Source organism: Bufo gargarizans, chromosome 3 (genome assembly GCF_014858855.1).
Source record: "Bufo gargarizans isolate SCDJY-AF-19 chromosome 3, ASM1485885v1, whole genome shotgun sequence".
Classification (NCBI taxonomy): Eukaryota; Metazoa; Chordata; class Amphibia; order Anura; family Bufonidae; genus Bufo; species Bufo gargarizans.
This window is the reverse complement of record NC_058082.1, coordinates 37,502,701-37,527,848: the sequence shown is the minus strand read 5'-3', so window position 1 is coordinate 37,527,848 and position 25,148 is coordinate 37,502,701. Positions and strand designations below refer to the sequence as shown.

Here is a 25,148-nt window from a genome sequence, read left to right as displayed (position 1 = left end):
CAAATCGGACTGACTGGTTTACGTGGTGAAAACTGGTCAGTAGAGGCCAAACTGAAAAAATCAGGGTGAAGATGTCCATGAGGTAAGCAACTACATGAGTGTATCTGTTAGAAACCATAGTAGTCCTGGACAACCCCTTTAAGACTCTGACTCGGCCATTTCAAAAGCAAATGTTCTACTTTTTCCACCATTCCTTAATTGACTTGTGTACTTTGGGTCCTTGTCTTGTAGAATCCCCAACAATTTCTCGGGTTTACCTCTTTGAATGCTGTCTCAAAATGTTCTCAAACCTTGATTTACTTGCGTACTTTGGGTCCTTGTCTTGTACAATCACCCAACAATTCCTCTGGATGACCTCATGGACTACTGTGGCAAAATGTTCTTAAACACAGTAAAAGTCATTGTTTCCTCGATGATTACAAGACATTAAGGCCGTGAGGCAGCAAAGCAGCCCCACACCAGCCGTAAACCATGATGATCCCTCCAACATGCCTCACAGTTGGGAGAGTTTTTGGTGTTGTCGTGCAGGATTTTGTTTCCTCTCAACATAACTCTAGGCATATGTGTTAAAAAGATACATTTTTGCCTCATCTTTCTATAAATTATTTTCCTAGAAGCATCTTGGATCATTCTGATGGTCTGTGACAAACTTCAGACAAGCTGCAATGTTTTTTTTTTTTCTTTTTGGAGAGCAACTTCTTTTGTGGTGTCCTCCCACACTATATTGGAGGAACCTCACTCCATGATGGGGAGGGGGGGGGGCATCGTGGTTTGGGGCAGAATTGCTCTCTCAGGGCATGGACGTCTTGCAATCATTGAGTAATTCTAAGGTATATGAAAATTTTTACAGAAGAATGTAAGCATGGCATCCTTGACCTCAAGCTGAAGAGACAATGGGTGATGCAACAAGAAATTGACCCTAATTATGCAAGTAAGTCAACCAAAGAAAGGTTGAAAAGAAGATTTGTCTTGAAAAGGCCCAGACAGAGCCCTGCCCTTAAGCCTTTTGAGATGCTATGACATGACCAGAAGAGTCTTGACCTTAACCTTATCAAGATGCTGTGACATGAATTTTAGGGTGCTAATCATAACCCTATCAAGATACTGTTACATGATCATTAGAATCCTCATCTTAATCCTATCACAGATACTGTGACATGACGTGAAGAGTCCTGACCTTAATCCTATCAAGATGCCATGACATGACCTTTAACCACTTCAACCCCCCTAGCTGAAACCCCCTTAATGACCAGGCCACTTTTTACACTTCTGCACTACACTACTTTCACCGTTTATTGCTCGGTCATGCAACTTACCACCCGAATAAATTTTACCTGCTTTTCTTCTCACTAATAGAGCTTTCATTTGGTGGTATTTCATTGCTGCTGACATTTTTACTTTTTTTGTTATTAATCGAAATGTAACGATTTTTTTGCAAAAAAATGAAATTTTTCACTTTCAGTTGTAAAATTTTGCCAAAAAAACGACATCCATATATAAATTTTTCACTAAATCTATTGTTCTACATGTCTTTGATAAAAAAAAAATGTTTGGGTAAAAGTTATACAAACTATGGTACAAAAATGTGAATTTCCGCTTTTTGAAGCAGCTCTGACTTTCTGAGCACCTGTCATGTTTCCTGAGGTTCTACAATGCCCAGACAGTACAAACACCCCACAAATGACCCCATTTCGGAAAGTAGACACCCTAAGGTATTCGCTGATGGGCATAGTGAGTTCATAGAACTTTTTATTTTTTGTCGCAAGTTAGCGGAAAATGATGATTTTTTTTTTTTTTCTTACAAAGTCTCATATTCCACTAACTTGTGACAAAAAATAAAAACTTCCATGAACTCACTATGCCCATCACGGAATACCTTGGGGTGTCTTCTTTCCAAACCCTTTGCCCACCTAGGCTGCAAAAAAGTGTCACACATCTGGTATCGCCGTACTCAGGAGAAGTAGGGCAATGTGTTTTGGGGTGTCATTTTACATATACCCATGCTGGGTGAGAGAAATATCTTGGCAAAAGACAACTTTTCCCATTTTTTTTATACAAAGTTGGCATTTGACCAAGATATTTCTCTCACCCAGCATGGGTATATGTAAAATGACACCACAAAACACATTCCCCAACTTCTCTTGAGTAGGGCGATACCAGATGTGTGACACTTTTTTGCAGCCTAGATGCGCAAAGCGGACCAAATTCCTTTTAGGAGGGCATTTTTAGACATTTGGATCCCAGACTTCGTCTCACGCTTTCGGGCCCCTAAAATGCCAGGGCAGTATAAATACCCCACATGTGACCCCATTTTGGAAAGAAGACACCCCAAGGTATTCAATGAGGGGCATGGCGAGTTCATAGAAATATTTTTTTTTGGCACAAGTTAGCGGAAATTGATTTTTTTTTGTATTTTCTCACAAAGTCTCCCTTTCCGCTAACTTGGGACAAAAAATTCAATCTTTCATGGACTCAATATGCCCCTCAGCGAATACCTTGGGGTGTCTTCTTTCCGAAATGGGGTCATCTGTGGGGTAAAGCGTGAGAAGAAGTCTGGAATATAAATGTCTAAAAAAATTTACGCATTTGGATTCCGTGAGGGGTATGGTGAGATTTTATTTTTTTACACAAGTTAGTGGAATATGAGACTTTGTAAGAAAAAAAATAACAAAAAAAACCAAAACAATTTCCGCTAACTTGGGCCAAAAAAATGTCTGAATGGAGCCTTACAGGGGGGTGATCACCCATATAGACTCCCTGATCACCCACCTGTCATTGATCACCCCCCTGTAAGGCTCCATTCAGACGTCCGTATGATTTTTACGGATCCACGGATACATGGATCGGATCTGCAAAACACATACGGACGTCTGAATGGAGCCTTACAGGGGGGTGATCAATGACAGGGGGGTGATCAGGGAATCTATATGGGTGATCACCCCTCTGTCATTGATTACCCCCCTGTAAGGCTCCATTCAGACGTCCGTATGTGTTTTGCGGATCCGATCCATGTATCCGTGGATCCGTAAAAATCATACGGATGTCTGAATGGAGCCTTACAGGGGGTGATCAATGACAGGGGGGTGATCAGGGAGTCTATATGGGGTGATCAGGGGTGATCAGGGGTTAATAAGGGGTTAATAAGTGACAGGGGGGGTGTAGTGTGGTGTGGTGCTTGGTGCTACTTTACAGAGCTACCTGTGTCCTCTGGTGGTCGATCCAAACAAAAGGGACCACCAGAGGACCAGGTAGCAGGTATATTAGACGCTGTTATCAAAACAGCATCTAATATACCTGTTAAAAAAATAAATCACATCTCCAGCCTGCCAGCGAACGATTGCCGCTGGCAGGCTGGAGATCCACTCGCTTACCTTCCGATCCTGTGAACGCGCGCGCCTGTGTGCGCGCGTTCACAGGAAATCTCGGCTCGCGCGAGATGACGCATATATGCGTGACTCTGCGCAGGGCTGCCGCCTCCGGAACGCGAATCTGCGTTAGGCGGTCCGGAGGCGGTTAAAGTCCTGATCTTAACCCTATTGAGATCTTGTGACATTAACTGGAGTCCTGACCTTATTCCTATCAAGATGCTGTGACATGACCTCAAGAGCCCTGATCTTAACCCTATCAAGATCCTGTGACATGACCTTTAGAGTCATGATCTTAAGCCTATTAACATGCTGTTACATGAACATTAGAGTCCTGATTTTAACCCTATCAAGATGCTGTGACATGACATAAAGAGTCCCGATCTTAACCCTATTGAGATCTTGTGACATGAAGAGTCCTGCCCTTAATCTTACATAAAAGATGTGACATGACCTTTAGAGTCCTGATCTTAACATTATTGGGATGCTGGGGCATGACCTGAACAGGACTGTGCATGAGTAGTATGACCTCAGGATGTTTCGTCAAACTAAAAGTGACAGGTCGACACGCCCCTTTCCCGCCCATAACCCCGCTCACTCCACCCACAACCCATCCCAGTCCAACCCAAAGCGCCGCCAATCACCCGTCCCAAACAACTCCTAAATACCGCCCATTCAACTCCCCTTATTATGTCGTCACCCCCTTCCGACGTGCCCTTTCTTTAGCCAAAACACGCCCTTATTTTTGCCCACAGCATCCATTTTGTGAAATACGGCATCTATTTTGTGGTTTAGCAAAGCACTTCAGGGGATGTCCAGACATGTCATAATACGTTATTTAAGTGAAATCACAAGGGTATGTACGGTCATGTTGAAATATTTTTTTAACTATTTGTAACAGAAATAAGCAAAATGTCTTTATTCACAACACAACACGTTAAATTTTTCAACAACGCAGTAGGGTAGGCACGTTTGTGTGTAATTAAAGCAACGTATACATAATTGTTTCATGCGCTTTGTTACAAAGGAGCGCACAACACCGTCATTTTTTCTAAAAATGAATATTTTTTATAAATTTTCAAAAGACATTCCTTTAGCGATACAACGTAAGATATAGATGCAGTAATTCCCGCAGACCGCACTAGAGGCGTCCTGTATTTGTCTGTTTTGATACCTTATAGTCTTAGAATTTTTAGATAAAAATGTCATAAATGCACCAGGAAATATTTCATTCGCGGGTGATAATCCATGACTATAAAAAAAAATAGATACATCATTTGGGTATAATATAATTAAAATCCAGTGCTTTCCCCGCTGATACGAATTGTCCGTATTTACAATATAGGCCGCCGGACGGGCGATGATTTTATTTCTTGGTAATAAATCGCACGGAAATAGACCTTTAAATATGCGCCGGGTGTGAAAGTCAGCTTTGATAACGCAGGTAATTTCATAATTATTCATTTTTATTGAAAATCATATAAAACATTTCATGAACGGAATACACAATCGTATTAATAGTGTTTAGCATCGGCTCAGCAAATCTAATTTCAGCTCTGAGATTTCCAGTTTTTACTAGAGAGAAATGTTCGCCAGGTTCATGATCCGGCGACAAATCAAAAGTGAACAAAGTGTAACCGTTTAAAAATTCTGACCGATCCACGGATAAAGCGTTGTCAGCCTTGTGCCTCCCCGAGCGACATATATTCACGAACCGCTGATTTGTCTTGAAAATTAGGCTGAAACGGTTTTGCGGGTATCTGCTGTCCGTCCAAATATAAGGCGGCATAATTCACATTATAGTGATGGTAGTTTCCGGAAAATGATTCGTTGTCCACAAACTCTCGTGGTTAGATATGCGAGTACCGGCTGGAATGCTATACACTTTAAGCGACGCTCGATCGGCCGAGTACTTTGCGTTAGCGGTTAACAGAGTGCGACTGTGCCCGATTCTCACAGCGGGCGATACTTGAACTCTTTTGACAAACAGTGACGTGCGCTGTATTTGGACTTTAAAATGGGTCACCTCGGCAGACATAAGACAGAAGGTGTCCTTGTTTCTGGTCAACTTTATCTTTAGCTCTAACTTTGGCTGATTAAATATATCGGCGTAAATGGGGCCCATTAATTCCACACTTCTAGAGCGAGTCGTATACGGAGCTCTCTTGGTGAAACCAACATTACGGCCGTCGAGAGCCCGGTCATCATGATGCCCCGCGGTATCTTTATAGAATAAGCCGGCTGTAAATTGGGCCGCTAAAGTTTGTGAAGTATAATTTATTAGGGACTCTATATGCGCTCTATACGTATAAAGGTGGATTGGTCTGGCTATACCATAACTAGACTTTTTCACATCCTGAATGATTTTATGTCTTTTATTTTTATTTCTGGCTACGCATATATGCAAAGATTCAATGCTTTTATTATGCATTTGGTAAGTGTTTTTACAAAATTTTATAAATACTGTTTTCTGTTACAACGAGTTACATACAATGATGCTGTTTTTATACGAATAGGCAATACATGCCATGAATATTAAATATCTGCGACAGTAGCGGTGCTCAAATAGGACAAAAAATATTTGCTATTGTCAATATTTACAATATTATTTTATTAAACACGTTTGTATATAATTAAAGCAAATTATGTACATGTCCGGACATACCTTTATGATTTATCTTAAATAACGTCGTAGGACATGTCCGGACATCCCCTGACGTGCTTTCCTAAACCACAAAATGGATGCCGTATTTTACAAAAAGGATGCTTTGGTTTCAAAAATGGCACGTCGGAAGGGGATGACGACATAATAAGGGGCATTGAATAGGCGGTATTTAGGCGTTGTTTGGGACGGGCGATGGACGGCGCTTTGGGTTGGAGGGGTTGTGTGTAGGGTTTGATGAAACATCCCGAGGTTATACTACTTGCATGCAAAAAATCCCAGAAATATCGATGAGCTGAAACATATTTGCAGGGAAGAATGGTCCAAAATTCCTCCCCAACATTGTGCAAATCTTCAAGGTGATTAGTGCTACAAGTTGTTAAAATCAAGGGTTCACTTACTTTTTCTCCCCACACTGTGGATGTTGACTGTGCTCAATAAAAAGCGTACTACTTTGTGTTTTATTAGTTTACATAGATTGTGTTGGTCTATAATTGTGACTTGGATAACCCCATTCTATTTGTAACCAATGCCAAAATCCAGGTCATTCCAAAGGGTTCACTTACTTATTTCTGCAACTTTAGGACAGAATAGAAACATAAAAAAATTCTTAGAGCAAATATTGCATTGCCAAAGAGTTACATTACACTATTACTAGCAATGGAGTAGCAATAGTGATATAGATCACAGGCACTCCTCGTTATCTCGCTGCCATGTACCGTATAGTCGCAGTGAGCAGTGCTACGTTAGGTGAGATTTAAGCGAAATATGACTGACATCCACAGACAAGTCATTTTTATCTTCCTTATATGAAGCATAATTAGTCCACAACTAATATTGGCCATGACACTCAGAATCGGAATTTAGCATATATTATTAAAAACTGCTTTCTATATAAAGCTGCCATAAAGGTATTTATGTCTCCATGGTAACAGACTACGAACAAAGCACTGTGTAGTCTGATGCTGCAGTCCAACTCTTTGTCTGCCCCTAACAAACATCCAAAAAGGACAACAAGGACAGGTTCCCACTGGACGCCATTTGTGTCACTATTCCCATCTTGGGGAGCGCTTCCCGGAATAGTACGAACACCGATTACATCACAGCATGCCTTCTCCGTCAATCAATGCTGCCACATATGTCTAAGTGCAGGACATCCGAGCACATACACAGTACGTGACTACTAATGCACAAATATAGTCCAACATGAAGTCAGAGAAGAGAGTGTCCAATTACAGTTGGTCAACCCATCGGTGTCAGCTTGCTGATGGTCTCCCTTTAAGAATATTGTTTAATTTCGCCTAAGAAGCACGTGGCACGCAGGAGCAGAAGTTAGAAAATAATAAAGGACAACTCCTGCTACAATGCAAACGACAAAGCGGCATCTTTATAAATAATTTAAAAAAAAAGTTAATTAAGATAGAGCAATGCCTTACAATGAACGATCAGTAAACAGTACTTTTTGTCACTAATCCACGCGGGGTTAAATAATGCGCTGATTATATCATGATGAACCTTAATCAATATTCTCGGCAATTGGAGCTATGTACCGTACTTCTGATACAGATCTCCAGATCCCCTTCATAGACAATTATAGAAAACAATTCTACTGCCCGCAGCCACCACTAGAGGGAGCTCACTGCCTACGATGTTATTAATGAGGTAAATGTATGCAGTAGGCTCTTAAGCTCCCTCTGGTGGTGACTAAAGGCAGCCAGAATCTTATCATAAACTCTATAGGGAGAATTGATCATTCCCTAAACTGGCGCAAAAAATATATAAAAATGGTACAAACTTTGCATTTGCGTCTTTGTAAATGTCATGGTGCATGTCTAGGCGCAGGTGGCGTTTCTAACCCACCCTTGCCACTTTTCAGAAAAGGTGGGCGTGTTGAGGGGGTGGGGAGGAGGCATAGTCAACTTATCTTCATATAGGCCAGTTTTCTAGCCTAAAAGAAGACTGAAATCTAGAGCTGCAGTAGATTTCAGTCTGGGCGCAGGGGCTGTTGAAGGATGCCCCTAATTTAAGATGAGCCGCGCACTTCGTCATAAATTAGATGCACAGGGGATAATGCCGGTCTATGATAAATCCCCTCTTGTCTACGCAGGCGATTTGCAGCTCTGTATCAGAAAAAACTAAAAGAACGCTAGGAACAAAAATGACATGATGATGAAAGATGGACATCGATATAAAAGCATCATCTAGACACGGCCTCTGTGCGCTTGTACATAAGGCTCCATATTTTATAAAGTGATGGATGACCTACCTTTAGAGGAGATATATGTGATTGCATCACATACCCATGGACATTCTCTATTTGGGACAAGTTCTTCTCAGAGACGTGGACGAGCTCAGGACCTTTCATATCATGGGTTAGTCTTGGCAAGGAATGGTCATGTGGAGGGGAGTCCTCATCTTGATAACGGTATTTCTGGGGGAAAAAAATAAGTATAACATAAGATGACGTTATGAATTAGTTCTGAATTGTAGTACAGCCCTATAGGTAGCCAAGGGTCTGGACCACGGCGAACTCGCACTCCTTATTTATTCTTTTTTTATTGTTTGTATTTTGTTTGTAAGTTTTATCAAAATATTTACTGTTGCTACCAGGAAACCATCAGTAAGCAGCTGTTGACGGATATAGTTCTAATTATGTGTCTTGCTGTGAATAGACTTTGCATCCAACTGGATCTATTGTCCTCAGGATATTACAAAAGACAAATCTGTGTGGGTTGAGACCCATTATGGAAAACTATATTGCAGTACCACAATATACAGTACTTGTGGTTTCCACTGCAGTTGCGGTTCATGTTTGTAGCTCAATACACACTGGACGCAATTTATTCGGATGAGGCTCCAAGGCTACCTATCGACACCACCATAACACCTGCTATACGTACATTACAATCTTAAGACATGCAGAAAATTACCAAAAAGCCAACTTAGGCTACTTTCACACCTGCGTTCAGGTGTCCGCCTGGCCGTGCGGAGGCGAGCGGATCCGTTCCGACTTATAATGGAAGTCAATGGGGACGGATCCGCTTGAAGATGACACCATATGGCTCAATCTTCAAGCGGATCCGTCCCCCATTGACTTTCAATGTAAAGTCTGAACGGATCCGCTCAGGCTACTTTCACACTTAGAAATTTTTCTAAGTTATAATGCAGACGGATCCGCTCGAACGCTAGTGTGAAAGTAGCCTTATAGATGCACAAACCGGATTCCAAAAAAGTTGGGACACTAAACAAATTGTGAATAAAAACTGAATGCAATGATGTGGAGATGGCAAATGTCAATATGTTATTTATAATAGAACGTAGATGACAGATCAAACGTTTAATCCGAGTAAATGTATCATTTTAAAGGAAAATACGTTGATTCAAAATTTCACGGTGTCAACAAATCCCCAAAAAGTTGGGACAAGTAGCAGTAAGAGGCTGGAAAAAGTAAATTTGAGCATAACGAAGAGCTGGAAGATCATTTAACACTAATTAGGTCAATTGGCAACATGATTGGGTATAAAAAGAGCTTCTCAGAGTGGCAGTGTCTCTCAGAAGCCAAGATGGGTAGAGGATCACCAATTCCCACAATGTTGCGCAGAAAGATAGTGGAGCAATATCAGAAAGGTGTTACCCAGCGAAAAATTGCAAAGACTTTGCATCTATCATCATCAACTGTGCATAACATCATACGAAGATTCAGAGAATCTGGAACAATCTCTGTGCGTAAGGGTCAAGGCCGTAAAACCCTACTGGATGCCCGTGATCTCCGGGCCCTTAAACGACACTGCACCACAAACAGGAATGCTACTGTAAACGAAATCACAGAATGGGCTCAGGAATACTTTCAGAAACCATTGTCAGTGAACACAATCCACCGTGCCATCCGCCGTTGCCAGCTGAAACTCTTCAGTGCAAAGAAGAAGCCATTTCTAAGCAAGATCCACAAGCTCAGGCGTTTTCACTGGGCCAGGGATCATTTAAAATGGAGTGTGGCAAAATGGAAGACTGTTCTGTGGTCAGACGAGTCACGATTCAAAGTTCTTTTTGGAAATCTGGGACGCCATGTCATCCGGACCAAAGAGGACAAGGACAACCCAAGTTGTTATCAACGCTCAGTTCAGAAGCCTGCATCTCTGATGGTATGGGGTTGCATGAGTGCGTGTGGCATGGGCAGCTTGCATGTCTGGAAAGGCACCATCAATGCAGAAAAATATATTCAGGTTCTAGAACAACATCTGCTCCCACCCAGACGTCATCTCTTTCAGGGAAGACCCTGCATTTTTCAACAAGATAATGCCAGACCACATTCTGCATCAATCACAACATCATGGCTGCGTAGGAGAAGGATCCGGGTACTGAAATGGCCAGTCTGCAGTCCAGATCTTTCACCTATAGAGAACATTTGGCGCATCATAAAGAGGAAGGTGCAACAAAGAAGGCCCAAGACGATTGAACAGTTAGAGGCCTGTATTAGACAAGAATGGGAGAGCATTCCTATTTCTAAACTTGAGAAACTGGTCTCCTCGGTCCCCAGACGTCTGTTGAGTGTTGTAAGAAGAAGGGGAGATGCCACACAGTGGTGAAAATGGCCTTGTCCCAACTTTTTGGGGATTTGTTGACACCATGAAATTCTGATTCAACATATTTTTCCCTTAAAATGGTAAATTTTCTCAGTTTAAACTTTTGTTCCGTGATTTATGTTCTATTCTGAATAAAATATTAGAAGTTGGCACCTCCACATCAAGAAACAGTATTTATTCCCGATTTGTATAGTGTCCCAACTTTTTGGGAATCCGGTTTGTACACTGCACACATTATAATGCACTTACTTTACTGCAATAATGGCACATAATTTACAGCCATGGGGCTTTGGACACATGGACCCCAGAACGACATTTGGTAGCACATGACCTTAACGGTTCCCTATGAAGGAGGGAGTCACAGGCAATCGGCAACACATTTTTCCTTTTTATAAGCAACTAAAAATGGTAAAGAAATACCATTAAAATATTGTGCTTTTTCAGTGGTAGCAGTTCTTCAACTTCCCACTAGATGGCAACCTATACCTATTACATTTTGCTATCTGCTCACATACACTGTACCAGTCACTGGCAGGTAAATGTATATAATGTTGTACATAGCACCCGCCATAATAGCTTAGTGTGGCCTGTCCAGTGTTTCTGGTCTTTGGCCACAGTGTTTAACATATTACTATATTCTGATCTGATAGCAGCATGTCCCACATCTAAAGCCTTCAAATGCAGAATGAACAGGGATGTTAATAATACTCATTCTAAAAGAGGAATCCACCAGGTCAAGAAAAATATTACACATGTAAATGAAAGCACTAAATATTCCAACCACTAGGTGGAGTATTGCACTACAGGTGTCTAAATGTTACAGCACACCATGTGGTTAGGGGTGGTACTCCAATACAAAAAAATAATAATTATATATATATTTATTTATTTATTTTTAAATGATCGGAATTAATTAGAGCAGGATATTAGCAGATGTAGCGTATTTCAGTCTCAGTCTACCCCCCGGAGTACTGTCTACATCAGTCCCATAGAAACAAATGAAGAGGGGGACTGACATGCGCTCTATTCAGAGATGGGACTCGGGGACCCCTCTTTCTCGGGGTCGATGAGTGTCCCAGCAGCTTACGAAGGGACACTCATCATGGAAAACATAATGGACAAATTCTGATTTCTGATTAACAAGATCAATTTTATATTCTAGTTGTAAATTTCCTTTAAGTAGAAACTCTAATTTAATATTATTCAATAACTGCTCTGCTTGAGGTCGCTCTCACTAAAAGCTCCCGCAGTCTTTCAGCATTTTTCTCAATGTATTACTGTATAAATACTTGCTTCGCATACGGTAAATGTAGAAGCGCTGTGTTACCTCCTCGCCACTAGATGTCGCCCTAAATACACACAAGATAGAAATTTGGCATCAAACCAAATACAAATTTGACAAAACTATGACTATGACAAGTCAGCGCTTCAGGACTCGAGATCGCAAACAATTATTGTACGCAATTACTTAAGAATAATTGTTTAATGCCATTAAATAGATTCATGAATATTTTATCGGTAATTCAATAAACAGTTCATATATCCTTAGACTGTGAGCCCCATTGGGGACAGTCGGTTGCTAATGTCTGTAAAGCGCTGCGGAATATAGTACTGCTATATAAGTGCATTAAATAAATAAATATACTGTATATGTCCGAGATCCAGGACTTTCCTTGGTAGTAAGTCCCGTACATACTATACTATACAGTGTCGAAGGCCATACTGTAAGGTGATTAAAAAATAGTGTTAAACACTAGTCACTTTTATACACGGTTATACTGTACCGCCATCACCATTCACTAAAAAAATAATCTACTGTACTGTGTCACACAATACCTAAGCAATTACTGCCATAGAGTACTCAAATAATACCAAGATACAGTGACCAAGTAACAGCTCCATACATAAAGTAATGTAATAATATTGAAATACAATATCTAAATAATATCGCTATACAAACAGTATTAAGAATTGTGGTGAGAAGCCTCAGGTCACTAATCCCTAAGGCTCTGCCTGAATTAAGACAAAAAATGTACCGCACCCTCTGCAAGGGCATTCAGAAGCGTTCAGACCGGCAAGTGGTTAAAGGGGTATTTTTGAATACTGCCTATTATTTGGATACTATATGGGAGTATTATGTGAACTGTATATAACAGTATAATGTGGGCTCAGATTACAAGAAAAACCATCTAAGTGTGAGAAGATGTGTCATTTATATATATTAAATAAAACTGGCCCTGCTCCAATGGCAGCTCAGCTCCCTCGGCAGACTCACTAGAATAGGATGATTGGGGCACGGAACTACAAATGTGCAGATCAACGTGTGAGAATTTATGGCAGCTGACAAGATAAAATACAGGCTAAATCAGGCTAAAAGTAAATAGCAAAAATGTAAAAACAAAAAATCTATACCACCATAAAAAGGCCAATAATATCACTTATATAATATCTCGGTATAGTGCCAAATAACGGTACCATACAGTGCTATATAATATCACCGTATACAGTGCCCAAAAAAACACCAGTGTCATATAGTACCTCTACACAGAGCCAAATAATGTTACCATACAGCGCCATATAATATCACCATAGTGTAAAATAACACCTCTACAGTGCTAAATACTGCTACCATATAGAGCCATGTAATAACATCACATAATAATACCTCTATACAGTGCCACTAAGGGCCAAGTAATATCACCATAGTGTCAAATAATACATTTATACAGTGCCAACTTACCATATAGTGCCATGTAATATCATCACATAGTCTCAAATAATACTTCTATACAGTGCCAAATAATGTTACCATGTAGCGTGAAATAATATCTCTGTATGGTGCCAAATACCGTTACCAGGCGCTCACCAAATAACTGAACCATACTGAGCCAAATAATACCACTCTGTTGTGCCTAAATAATATTGCCACATAACCCAAATACACCATACATACTAGATAATGCTCACGTAATACTACACAATGCAATGCCCAATGCTTACACTATACCACCATATGGTGCCCAAATAACAGCTAATGCAATACTCACTCATATAAAATGTGTATGAGGCCTCATGCACACGGCCGTGCCGTTTTTTTTCTGTCCTCAATCCGCAAAAAACAGAAGCCGTCCGTGTGCCTTCCGCGGAACGGAACGGGCGGCCCATTGTAGACATGCCTATTCTTGTCCGCAAAACGGACAAGAATAGGACATGCTATATTTTTTTTGCGGGGCTGTCCGCATCTTTTGCGGCCGGCCCATTGAAGTAAATGGGTCCGCACCCGAGCCACAAAAACTGCGGCTCAGATGCGGACCCATTCCCTTCAATGGGGCCGCGAAAGATGCGGACAGCCCCGCAAAAAAAATATAGCATGTCCTATTCTTGTCCGTTTCGCAAATTGCGGAAGGCACACAGGTGGCTTCCGCAAAAAACGGCACGGTCGTGTGCATGAGGCCTTACCCACATAATACCACCATATAGTCATCATATAATACCTCCATATGGTGCCCAAATTAATACTGTTATAGAGCATGTAAAAGCCACAAAGTATGTTGATTGTACATAGCCGTTGCCCGGGGGGCATAGGGTTGCCCATCAGAAGGCGAGGCTCCAGGGTACTTGATCCTTTGCCCTGTCCATGTTTCATATGAAGGCAGCGAATTATCCTAGGTGCTTCCAGGTATTTCTGAGCCACGCTGATTATTACATCCATGTTCTATGAAACCAGGCAAGAGGAAAAAACTGCCATGGAGCATCAGGCTAGCCAAGCGATGGAAAACCGCTTATCTCAGCAGCAGTCTCCACCAAAGTGACTGCAACCTAACGGCTCCCAGCAGTCGCCAATTAGTGTCTCCACTGGATTCTGCCACGAGTAACTGAAAATTAACCTCTAATGTCCAGATGTGACCTCAACCAGTTGTCTGAGCATTCACTGTGCATCATTTACAGCTAGAAACCCTTAAGTAGTTCTCCACATAACTCTCCACTGCATGTCAAGATCAAGCAAGGAAGATTTTTGGGTTTCCAACTCGGGTCCCGATGAGGTCTATCGGCACCAAGCGGGAAGAAGGACAGTTATCAGCACCATCACACCTGGACTTGGCTTGGTGATAGTAGGGTAGACCAAGGGGTCCACTCTAAGGGGCCACATACACATGCAGGTGCCACTTTTAATCTTGGCATTGGAGAGCTGTTGTGTTTGCATGGGGGGGGGTATCATTTTTTAGGGGCCCCCGATAGTTAAAGTTTAAACTCCCAATACTCCTAAGAGATCAAAGAATTTTTTGCTCCCATTCCACATGAAAATTTGTTGACTACGATGTAGTCTACACTGTCTAACCCTTTTATTGAGGCCAACGGGCTGACCTTCGTGGTACCAGTGCAATGCTAGACTATAGGAATCTCTGGATTAGTTGCTTGTTGATCCAGTGGAAACCTGAAAACTGACGAGTGGAAGTCCAGGATTTTCCAGCAGTCCATGCATAAAAGATAGTGGAAGATATACTGGTAATTTCTGTCTTATCTAAAAGACCAGGGTGCAGTGATATAGTTGGCGAGTCCAAAAAGTGGTTAGCTGTCGAGTTATAAAAGTCCCTTGACTCACACTAACTGTCTATACGATCTGTGAGTGATGTATGCTGAATGTCCAGTATATTCTATGAGATGTGGCTTCAGCCTGTCTCTCCTGCCTCCTGCTTGACAGGGAGACACCTATCACAAGCTGTAGGCAGGGGAGACAGGCTGAAGCTGCATCACATAGGATGCACTGAGCATAAGTTAGGGGACAACAGTTCTATGTCATTGATCTATCACTGGTTTCCCTTTTGCAGTGGCTGGGTTTTTGGGCAGCCCCAACACTATGCTGAGTCCCTCGGACACCTTCAAGATGTCACCAGCTTCTTCAGTCTCCCAACTGGCAGAAGATTCTATCTGGAGGGAAGGCTTGATTTAGCTGTCCCTCTCTTTCCTAGAAGGCTGGCACCCTGGTCAAAGGGCTGCTGATCCAGGGTTTGTGGCAGAGTATCCCTGTCTTACTGTCTAATTCTGGTCACTAGTGCAGTCTGGAAGAGTCTCTCCTACTAAGCAATGATCCTCATCTGAAGACCACTAGGGGTTTTGACTGCTCTACTTTTATACAGTTTTTAACTGATCCAGAACCGTCTAGTGAGAGGGGTAAGGCTGGAGAAGCACAGCCTAACAGAAACAATGTTATAGCTCAAGGCTGCTATAAACTTGCATAGGGCCTCAATACAAGTCAATGGGAATGACCAAGCAATTTTCAGACATAAACAACAGTCTAGATCACTAGATCACTAGTTCATTGTGTCTGTTTTTTTCCTTCAAAACTCAGCTCTGCATAGTGCCTTATGGTAAACTGTGGAAAATGACAAGCTTCTCAGTGCACAGGCTAGAAAGCGATGAACAGGATAGACTTCAATAAATATATAAAATGCAGTTCATCAATATAAAACAGTCGACAACAGCATAAATCAAAGTGCAAATTAACCCTTCAAAGTGCACTAAAGTATGGAATTGAAGGCTTTGCATATCAGCAGTGGGGGCAAATGTCTGCAAATGTCCAAAGGGCACTACACCTACACGGGAATCAGAGCAGAGCAAGCTCGGTGTAGAAGGACTCTGTCTGCTCTCTCTTCAAAGCCTGAGGCATGAGCGGAAATGTACGCCATTACTAAAATGAAGGAGCAAAAGTGGAAAGAGCAGCATATGGATCCACAGAAAGTATATGAGCCTGTAGTCTGCTCGTTTTAGCGACTGGTGAGGGTATTACTTCTCATTGCCTTCATTACATATCATCCTTTAAAGGGGTCTTCCGGGATTTAGATATTGATGACCTATACTCAGGATAGATCATCAATATTCCATTGGTGGGGGTCTGACACCCGGCACCTTCACGATCAGCTGTTTGTGGCCAGGACTGGAAACTATGCAGCGGAGAGAACCGTAAGCAGAAGTCTCCGTCCACTGTGCAGGTTCTGGCGTTGGCATACTGCGGCTCAGATCCCATTCCCCGACACCACACAGTGAATGGAGACTTCTACCTCCTGCTCAGTCTAATGTATAGTTTCCTGCTGCCTGAAACAGCAGATAGGTGGGGTTGCCGGGAGTCGGACCCCCATTGATATTGAAGACCATCTAAGTCCAGGAAGACCTCTTTACGAGTATGCGTAAGAAAAAGATCCTGTTTTTTCTCCTTCATTTTTGACCTTTTCGAGCAGTATTTTCCTGTTTTCCCGCTCAGCACAGTAACAGATATATTTTTAGTTCACTATGTGTATGTATTTCACGTTCTATGATGAGTTCTGATGAAAATGACTCAATGTAATTTCTCTTGAGCTATTTGTGATCTAAATAAGAGGCACAGATGGATTCAATAAAAGACGCTATAGGAGACGTGTCTTCCATTCTAATGAATACAGTGTTGAAAACGGATAGACTTTTTCCTAATGCGCAGCTGGTAGCCTGGGGTTCATAGAAACCTTGCACATTCAGCATGGTTTCAAACTGCCGCATTTTAGCATCTGTATTATGGTGCAAGACCTGCACCCAAGGGTGTACTTACCATAGTAACAGACTATGTGGCTGTTATAGGTTCCTTGGACAGAGGGGTTCTTCCTAGTTGATCCCAACCCTTTGTTTTTAAGCACAGAGAACCCTATTTGTGATTGCACCTACTACTAACATCGCCCCAAACCTTCCCAATTTATATCGGACCGTCCCAAGTCCGGGACCACAAACTGGCATGGAGTCAACGAAGAAATGGCCATACCCATGCTTAAATACAGACGATGCTTGGAACATGGAGAATCCTATGAGTGAATGAAGCAAATCTGATTGTGAACACTGCCCCTAGTGGTGACTGTAGGTAAAACCCATAACTATGTGGTGGGATGCAGAGGAACCAGTTCAGTGCCCCCCACCCACCACCACCCCAGGCTCAATAACAGTGACAGACGTATTTTAGCATCTATACTGTGGTGGTGCATGAAAGTACTAGTTCCTGGAGGAGGAAATATTTGAAATACAGGAAGTGGTCAGAGTATGATGTAAGTATGATCCCGTGTACACTTTAGGGATGCAAATGTCCGGCAGGGAGCAGAGCAGCTCCATCACTAAAGCATAACAGAGAGCCAGCCAGACAGTGTGATCAGTCCTGTATATCCACAGAGGAGTTAAGCAAAAAGCAGGAGGCACATGCCATGCAAATGGTATGATTATCTACGGCATCAGAGACTGTGTTGTTACATAGTTACATAGTTACATAGTTAATACGGTTGAAAAAAGACAAACGTTCGTCAAGTTGATGCAAGCGATAGGTGGGGACGCGAATCCCAGAAGGAAGTGAGACTCAGATTTCTACACGTTTTCATAAGCATTAATGTTTTTTACTTTTAAGAATTCATCTAAACCCTTTTTGAAACTGTCCCCTGTTCCTGTTGTGACCACGTCCTGAGGACGTCTATTCCACAGAGTCACAGTTCTTACAGTAAAGAAGCTTTGACGCTTCTGGAGACTGAACCTTTTCTTCTCCAGTCGGAGGCAGTGCCCCCTTGTCTTTTGAGCGCATTTTACATGGAACAGTTTTTCGCCGTATTTTTGTACGGCCCATTTATATACCTGTACAGGTTAATCATGTCCCCCCTTAGACGTCTCTTCTCAAGACTAAATAAATTCAATTCTTTTAATCTTTATTCATAACTAAGACCCTCCATGCCCCTTATCAGTTTAGTCGCTCTCCTCTGTACTTTTTCCAGCTGCAGTGCGTCCTTTCTATGGACTGGTGCCTAGAAATGAACTGCATATTCCAGACGAGGCCGCGCCAACGCTTTATAAAGTGGTAATATTACATCCATGTCCCGCGAGTTCATGCCTCGTATAGTGCATGACAATATCCTGGTGGCCTTAGAAGCAGCTGATTGACATTGTATGCTGTTATTTCATCTACCATCCACAAGGACACCCAAATCCTTCTCTATAAGTGACTCTCCCAGTGTTACATCCTCTAGGACATACGGGTATATAGACTGTTTGTGTGAAGAAATCCAGAGAGACTAACAACTTGCCACGCACCTGAGCCACGCACCTGAGCACTCCACTGCATACCTAAGAGAGACTTGGGTTCTAATATGCAATTTTTTTTATTTTTTTACTGTTGCTCATTGTGTTACTGAAGTCTTCAGTTGTAACCTGCTGAAGACGAGTCATGCAGCGATATGGGCATACCCCTGCTGAAATATGGATGGTGCTTGGGACATTGAGAATGGCATGAATAAATGGAGCAATCTGCAAACCCTCCACCTAGTGGTGACTGTAGGAAAAACCATGACTATGTGATGGAAAGCAAGAGAAGCGGTCCCTTCCCACCACAGGCCTCACTGCAGTTGCCAGTATCGCATTTAGTAATTGCTGGTGAAAATTTGTCTGCACCCGTTCAGGAAGCTCCTGCTTCACAGTGATGGACTGCAAAGCCTTCTCTACCCAGAACCCATCGAGAGCCTTGCGGCTGTCTGATCCCACCTGCCATGATCAGAGAAGTCTGGGGGAGGACTATGCAGGACTGCATAGCTTCCAGCAGGAGGGGAAGGTTCACTGCAGCCTGAGGAGGACAATATGTATTATTAACCCTTTCCCTGGTATAGACTACCAGGGACGCTTCCATTAACCCCTTACATGCACTAGACCCCCAGGGATGATTGTATTAGCCAATCCCCTGTCCTAGACCACCAGGGACACTGACACTAATTCCGTATTGCTCTAGACCACAAGGGACGTTGATATTAACTCCTTCATAACACTAGAACACAAGGGTTGCTTACATTAACACCTTCACAGCCCTACACCAGATCTTTGCCTCAACATCTTAAACAGGGAGACCATCATGAAAGTTGAAATTAACTCCTTAACTGCTCTAGATCACTAAGTAGGTTGGTATTAACTCTTTCATTTTTCTACACCCCAAGTATGGCCTTTACTACTCTAAAACACCAAGGATACATTAGTCACTTCTCTTCCCTAGACCACCAGGGACGCCGACACTAATCCCATATTGTCCTAGATCATCAGGGATGCTAGCATCAACTCCTTAACAATAGACTACCAGGGATGCTTACATTAACCCCTTCATTGCCATAGACCTTATTATTTTTTTTATTTTTTCATTAACCCCTTAACTTATTAACCCTTTTTACTGTGCTACACACCAGGGGTACTAGATAATAAAGTCTTTGCTGCTCTAGACCACCAAGGATACTTACATTAGCCACTTCTCCACCCTGGACAACCAGACACATGGACATTAACCCCATATTGTCCTACAGTACCAGTGATGCTAATATTAACTCCTATACCACATTAGACCACAGAGAATGCTTACATTAACCCCTTCATCACACTAGCCCACCAGCAGTCCTTACATTACCTGCTTCACTATCCATGAAAACGAAGGATTTTTTTGCATTGACCCCTTCAGCAGCTAGACCACCAGGGAAGCTGACATGACTTTCACTCTGTAACCAGGCTGTAACCCTATTCTCTAGACCCAATGGGTATTAGATAATAAAAGTTCTTTGTCTGAAGTGAACGCCCCTTGTTATTGGACCAGTATTTTTTTGATAAAAATGTTGTGGCCCTATAGGTACCTCTCTAGAATACTGGGATCATATCTATAGAGTTCTCCATCAAGAACCACGTTTTCTGGGTTTATAAATCTCCTTCATAATGTCTAGTTGGGCTGGCGGTGATACGGCTGAACATTTCCAGTGCTAAAGTGGTACTTACGAACTTTAGCAGAACGTAACTTTAACATTAACGGATTTGAGGCCACAAGTGACCCCCACAAAGGCGGGAATAGCCAGGAAACCTGCAGCGAGCTGAAGACTACTCCACATCCTCCCAGCTCTTAAAAGGCAGCAGCGAACAGAATAACAAAATATTTAATTGGAAATTTCTCGCTGAAGTGAATCACACCTACACACAACACTTTTAGCTTCCGATCTTATATGGCTCAATATAGAACAGCTTTGAATAATAATAATAATAAAAAAAATCCATTAAAATTAAGCAAATACTTTATAAATCTGCTGTGTTTCAGCTATTAGAAATGAGCACTTTCCCCTGGAAAAATCGAAATGTTATACTTTGAGCTCTGCCTGCTGGCTTTTGAAAGCAGGGGATCAGCGGAAATGCTGAGGAACCATTTAACCTTTGGCGCTACTGCAGTTCTCATGAATGTTGCTGACCTGGTGCACTTGGCAGCTGAAGGCATCTGTGTTGGTCCCATGTTCATATGTGCCCGCATTGCTGAGAAAAATGATGTTTTATCATATGCAAATGAGCCTCTAGGAGCAATGGGGGCGTTGCTGTTACTCCTAAAGGCAACGCTCCCTCTGCAGCTGTCACGCCCTCTGCACTTTGACAGGGTAAGGCGCGATCAGATTTATACTGCCTGGTCCTGCCAATCAAAATGCAGAGAGAGCAGAGTCTCTAGGTGTAAAGGCAACGCCCCCGTTGCTCCTAGAGGCTCATTTTAAAACTTAACAGCTATGCGGGCACATATTAACATGGGACCAACACAGATGCCTTCAGCTGCCAAGGGCACATGAAACAGTGTCATAGGTACAAAACTGCAGACAGATGCCCACATTTTTTATTTTTTTTGGGGGGGAGGGTCTGGGGAGTCCAAAGTTGTTCATTAGAGCAAACCTGCAATGTATCTGTATCATTCATTAGCTGCTGAAGATATAATTCTGTCTTTATACACTGCCACCACTAGGGGGAGCTCACTGTTCATTCAGAGATGTATAAAATAAATATAAAGGCAATGAGCTCCACCTAGTGGCGGCTGCATACTGTATTTTATTATCTACAAACCTATATAATAAAGGGCTGTTCGGGACCACACTCTGATACTGGAAATGAAGCCGCTGTATACCCCTATAACCCAACATTGTATGCTGAAACGTTAAATAAACTTTCTAATATCTGTTACATTCTAATGCCTCTCTATTTTATAGATCTTTGCTTGCTGTCAGTGAACACAAACATTCTTGCCTACTTCCAGAGGCTGAAAGCTTGTACAGACCTAAAGGCTGGGTGTTTGTGCTGCTGACAGAGTGTAGTCTAGACTGGATACAATTGTAACAAACCCTCAGCTGTGAGCGAAGAGAGAGGTAGAAATTAATTAAATGAACCTTTGTGGTCTAATGTCATATTTATCCGGGATTTATCATCAGGAGCTCTTCTCGCTTCAGCCAATTATGTGCTTAATACATGAGGCAAATAATTCCTTATTGTGTTTGATATAAAAGATTTTACATTAAGGCTCCAATTAGCCTTGCGAGGAGGTGACCGGCCAGCGCTCTCTTACATCACTCCTGGTGTCTTTGCATGTTCTAGTTAGATAAAGGATAAGTGACGCCCTAGGTGTGCTCCAACACAAGACAATGGGATAACTGGGTAAGAAGTGTTAAAGAAGCATCCGATGGATCCCAATTTCTTGCACATTCATCCAGCTCCGTGTGCGATTATGTGACTGTTCAGATCTGAAGCCTGCAGAATAATCAATACAGCTCTGGCGGATCAGTACATGATAACTAATGTATGTGATTCCACCAACAGAATAGTGAGTGCAGCTCTGGAGTATAATACAGGATGTAACTCAGGATCAGTACAGGAGAAGTAATGTATGTACACAGTGACTCTACCAGTAGAATAGTGAGTGCAGCTCTGGAGTATAATACAGGATGTAACTCAGGATCAGTACAGGATAAGTAATGTAATGTATGTACACAGTGACTGCACCAGCAGAATAGTGAGTGCAGCTCTGGGGTATAATACAGGATGTAACTCAGGATCAGTATAGGGAAAGTAATGTAATGTATGTACACAGTGACTCCACCAGCAGAATAGTGAGTGCAGCTCTGGAGTATAATACAGGATGTAACTCAGGATCAGTACAGGATAAGTAATGTATGTACACAGTGACTGCACCAGCAGAATAGTGAGTGCAGCTCTGGGGTATAATACAGGATGTAACTCAGGATCAGTACAGGATAAGTAATGAAATGTATGTACACAGTGACTCCACCAGCAGAATAGTGAGTGCAGCTCTGCAGTATAATACAGGATGTAACTCAGGATCAGTACAGGATAAGTAATGTAATGTATGTACACAGTGACTGCACCAGCAGAATAGTGAGTGCAGCTCTGGAGTATAATACAGGATGTAACTCAGGATCAGTACAGGATAAGTAATGTAATGTAAGTACACAGTGACTCCACCAGCAGAATAGTGAGTGCAGCTCTGCAGTATAATACAGGATGTAACTCAGGATCTGTACAGGATAAGTAATGTAATGTATGTACACAGTGACTCCACCAGCAGAATAGTGAGTGCAGCTCTGGAGTATAATACAGGATGTAACTCAGGATCAGTACAGGATAAGTAATGTAATGTAAGTACACAGTGACTCCACCAGCAGAATAGTGAGTGCAGCTCTGGAGTATAATACAGGATGTAACTCAGGATCAGTATAGGGAAAGTAATGTAATGTATGTACACAGTGACTCCACCAGCAGAATAGTGAGTGCAGCTCTGGAGTATAATACAGTATATAACTCGGGATCAGTACAGGATAAGTAATGTATGTACACTTTGACTCCACCAGCAGAATAGTAAGTGCAGCTCTGGAGTATAATACAGGATGTAACTCAGGATCAGTATAGGGAAAGTAATGTAATGTATGTACACAGTGACTCCACCAGCAGAATAGTGAGTGCAGCTCTGGAGTATAATGCAGTATATAACTCAGGATCAGTACAGGATAAGTAATGTATGTACACAGTGACTCCACCAGCAGAATAGTGAGTGCAGCTCTGGAGTATAATACAGGATGTAACTCAGGATCAGTATAGGGAAAGTAATGTAATGTATGTACACAGTGACTCCACCAGCAGAATAGTGAGTGCAGCTCTGGAGTATAATACAGTATATAACTCAGGATCAGTACAGGGTAAGTAATGTATGTACATAGTGACTCCACCAGCAGAATAGTGAGTGCAGCTCTGGAGTATAATACAGTATATAACTCGGGATCAGTACAGGATAAGTAATGTATGTACACTTTGACTCCACCAGCAGAATAGTAAGTGCAGCTCTGGAGTATAATACAGGATGTAACTCAGGATCAGTATAGGGAAAGTAATGTAATGTATGTACACAGTGACTCCACCAGCAGAATAGTGAGTGCAGCTCTGGAGTATAATGCAGTATATAACTCAGGATCAGTACAGGATAAGTAATGAATGTACACAGTGACTCCACCAGCAGAATAGTGAGTGCAGCTCTGGAGTATAATACAGGATGTAACTCAGGATCAGTACAGGGTAATTAATGTAATGTATGTAGACAGTGACTCCACCAGCAGAATAGTGAGTGCAGCTCTGGAGTATAATACAGTATATAACTCAGGATTAGTACAGGGAAAGTAATGTATGTACACAGTGACTGCACCTGCAGAATAGTGAGTGCAGCTCTGGAGTATAATACAGGATGTAACTCAGGATCAGTACAGGATAAGTAAAGTAATTGCTGTGCACAGGTAAGGCTACTTTCAGACTTGCGTTCATAGCGGATCCGTCTGCATTATATTGTTAAAAAATTTCTAAGTGTGAAAGTAGCCTCAGACGGATCCGTCCAGACTTTACATTGAAAGTCAATGGGGGACGGATCCGTTTGAAAATTGAGCCATAGTGTCTCATCTTCAAACGGATCCGTCCCCATTGACTTACATTGTAAGTCTGGACGGATCCGCTTGCCTCCGCATGGCCAGGCGGACACCCGAAAGCTGCAAGCAGTGTTCAGGTGTCCGCCTGCTGAGCGGAGCGGAGGACAAACGGTGCCAGACTGATGCATTCTGAGCGGATCTGCATCCACTCAGAATGCATTAGTGCTGGACGGATGCGTTCGGGGCCGCTTGTGAGCCCCTTCAAACGGAGCTCACAAGCGGACACCCGAACGCTAGTGTGAAAGTAGCCTAACAGTCTCATATGGGCCCTGATGGAAGAGGTGGCCACAACTGTCAGCATGCACGGAAAGCCTGATGCTGAAAATTGCAGTTGGAGGATCATAAGTGGATTGTGGAAGTCTCAGTTACCTCAGTAACTGGTAGCTTCTATCAGGATTTGGGATTAGCATTGTGGGACACTATATACAGGTCTCAGCCTCTATATGGCCTTGTTTCTTCTAGCTCCCTCTACCACGGCGCAGCAGGATGTTGGCGGGCAGCTTTTTATCAGTTATATAAAGAGAGTGTTTACACCAGACTGTCACCTGACTGCAAGGTGAAAGTGGGGCTTCCCTGCCTGTAGTCCTTCACACTGGTAGTCCTACCCAAAGCAAACCCTAGTAGCAATAAAACAACATAGCTGTACAGAGAGGTGCAACATAAGGAAATAAAAAAATAATTTCCCTTGATTTATGGAGGCATAATGTGGTAAGCATTTGTAAAGATTTTCTATATT

At 42.2% G+C, this 25,148-nt stretch overlaps 1 protein-coding gene across 1 annotated transcript in view; it reads right to left on the bottom strand.

The window, feature by feature from the left end:
* Positions 1–25,148, bottom strand: part of DLG2 (discs large MAGUK scaffold protein 2) — a 708,566-nt gene that overhangs the window by 569,997 nt on the left and 113,421 nt on the right. The window contains exon 2 of the mRNA XM_044284933.1: positions 8,294–8,458. Coding sequence (XP_044140868.1) covers positions 8,294–8,458 — 165 coding nt within the window. The remainder of the gene's footprint in view (positions 1–8,293; positions 8,459–25,148) is intronic.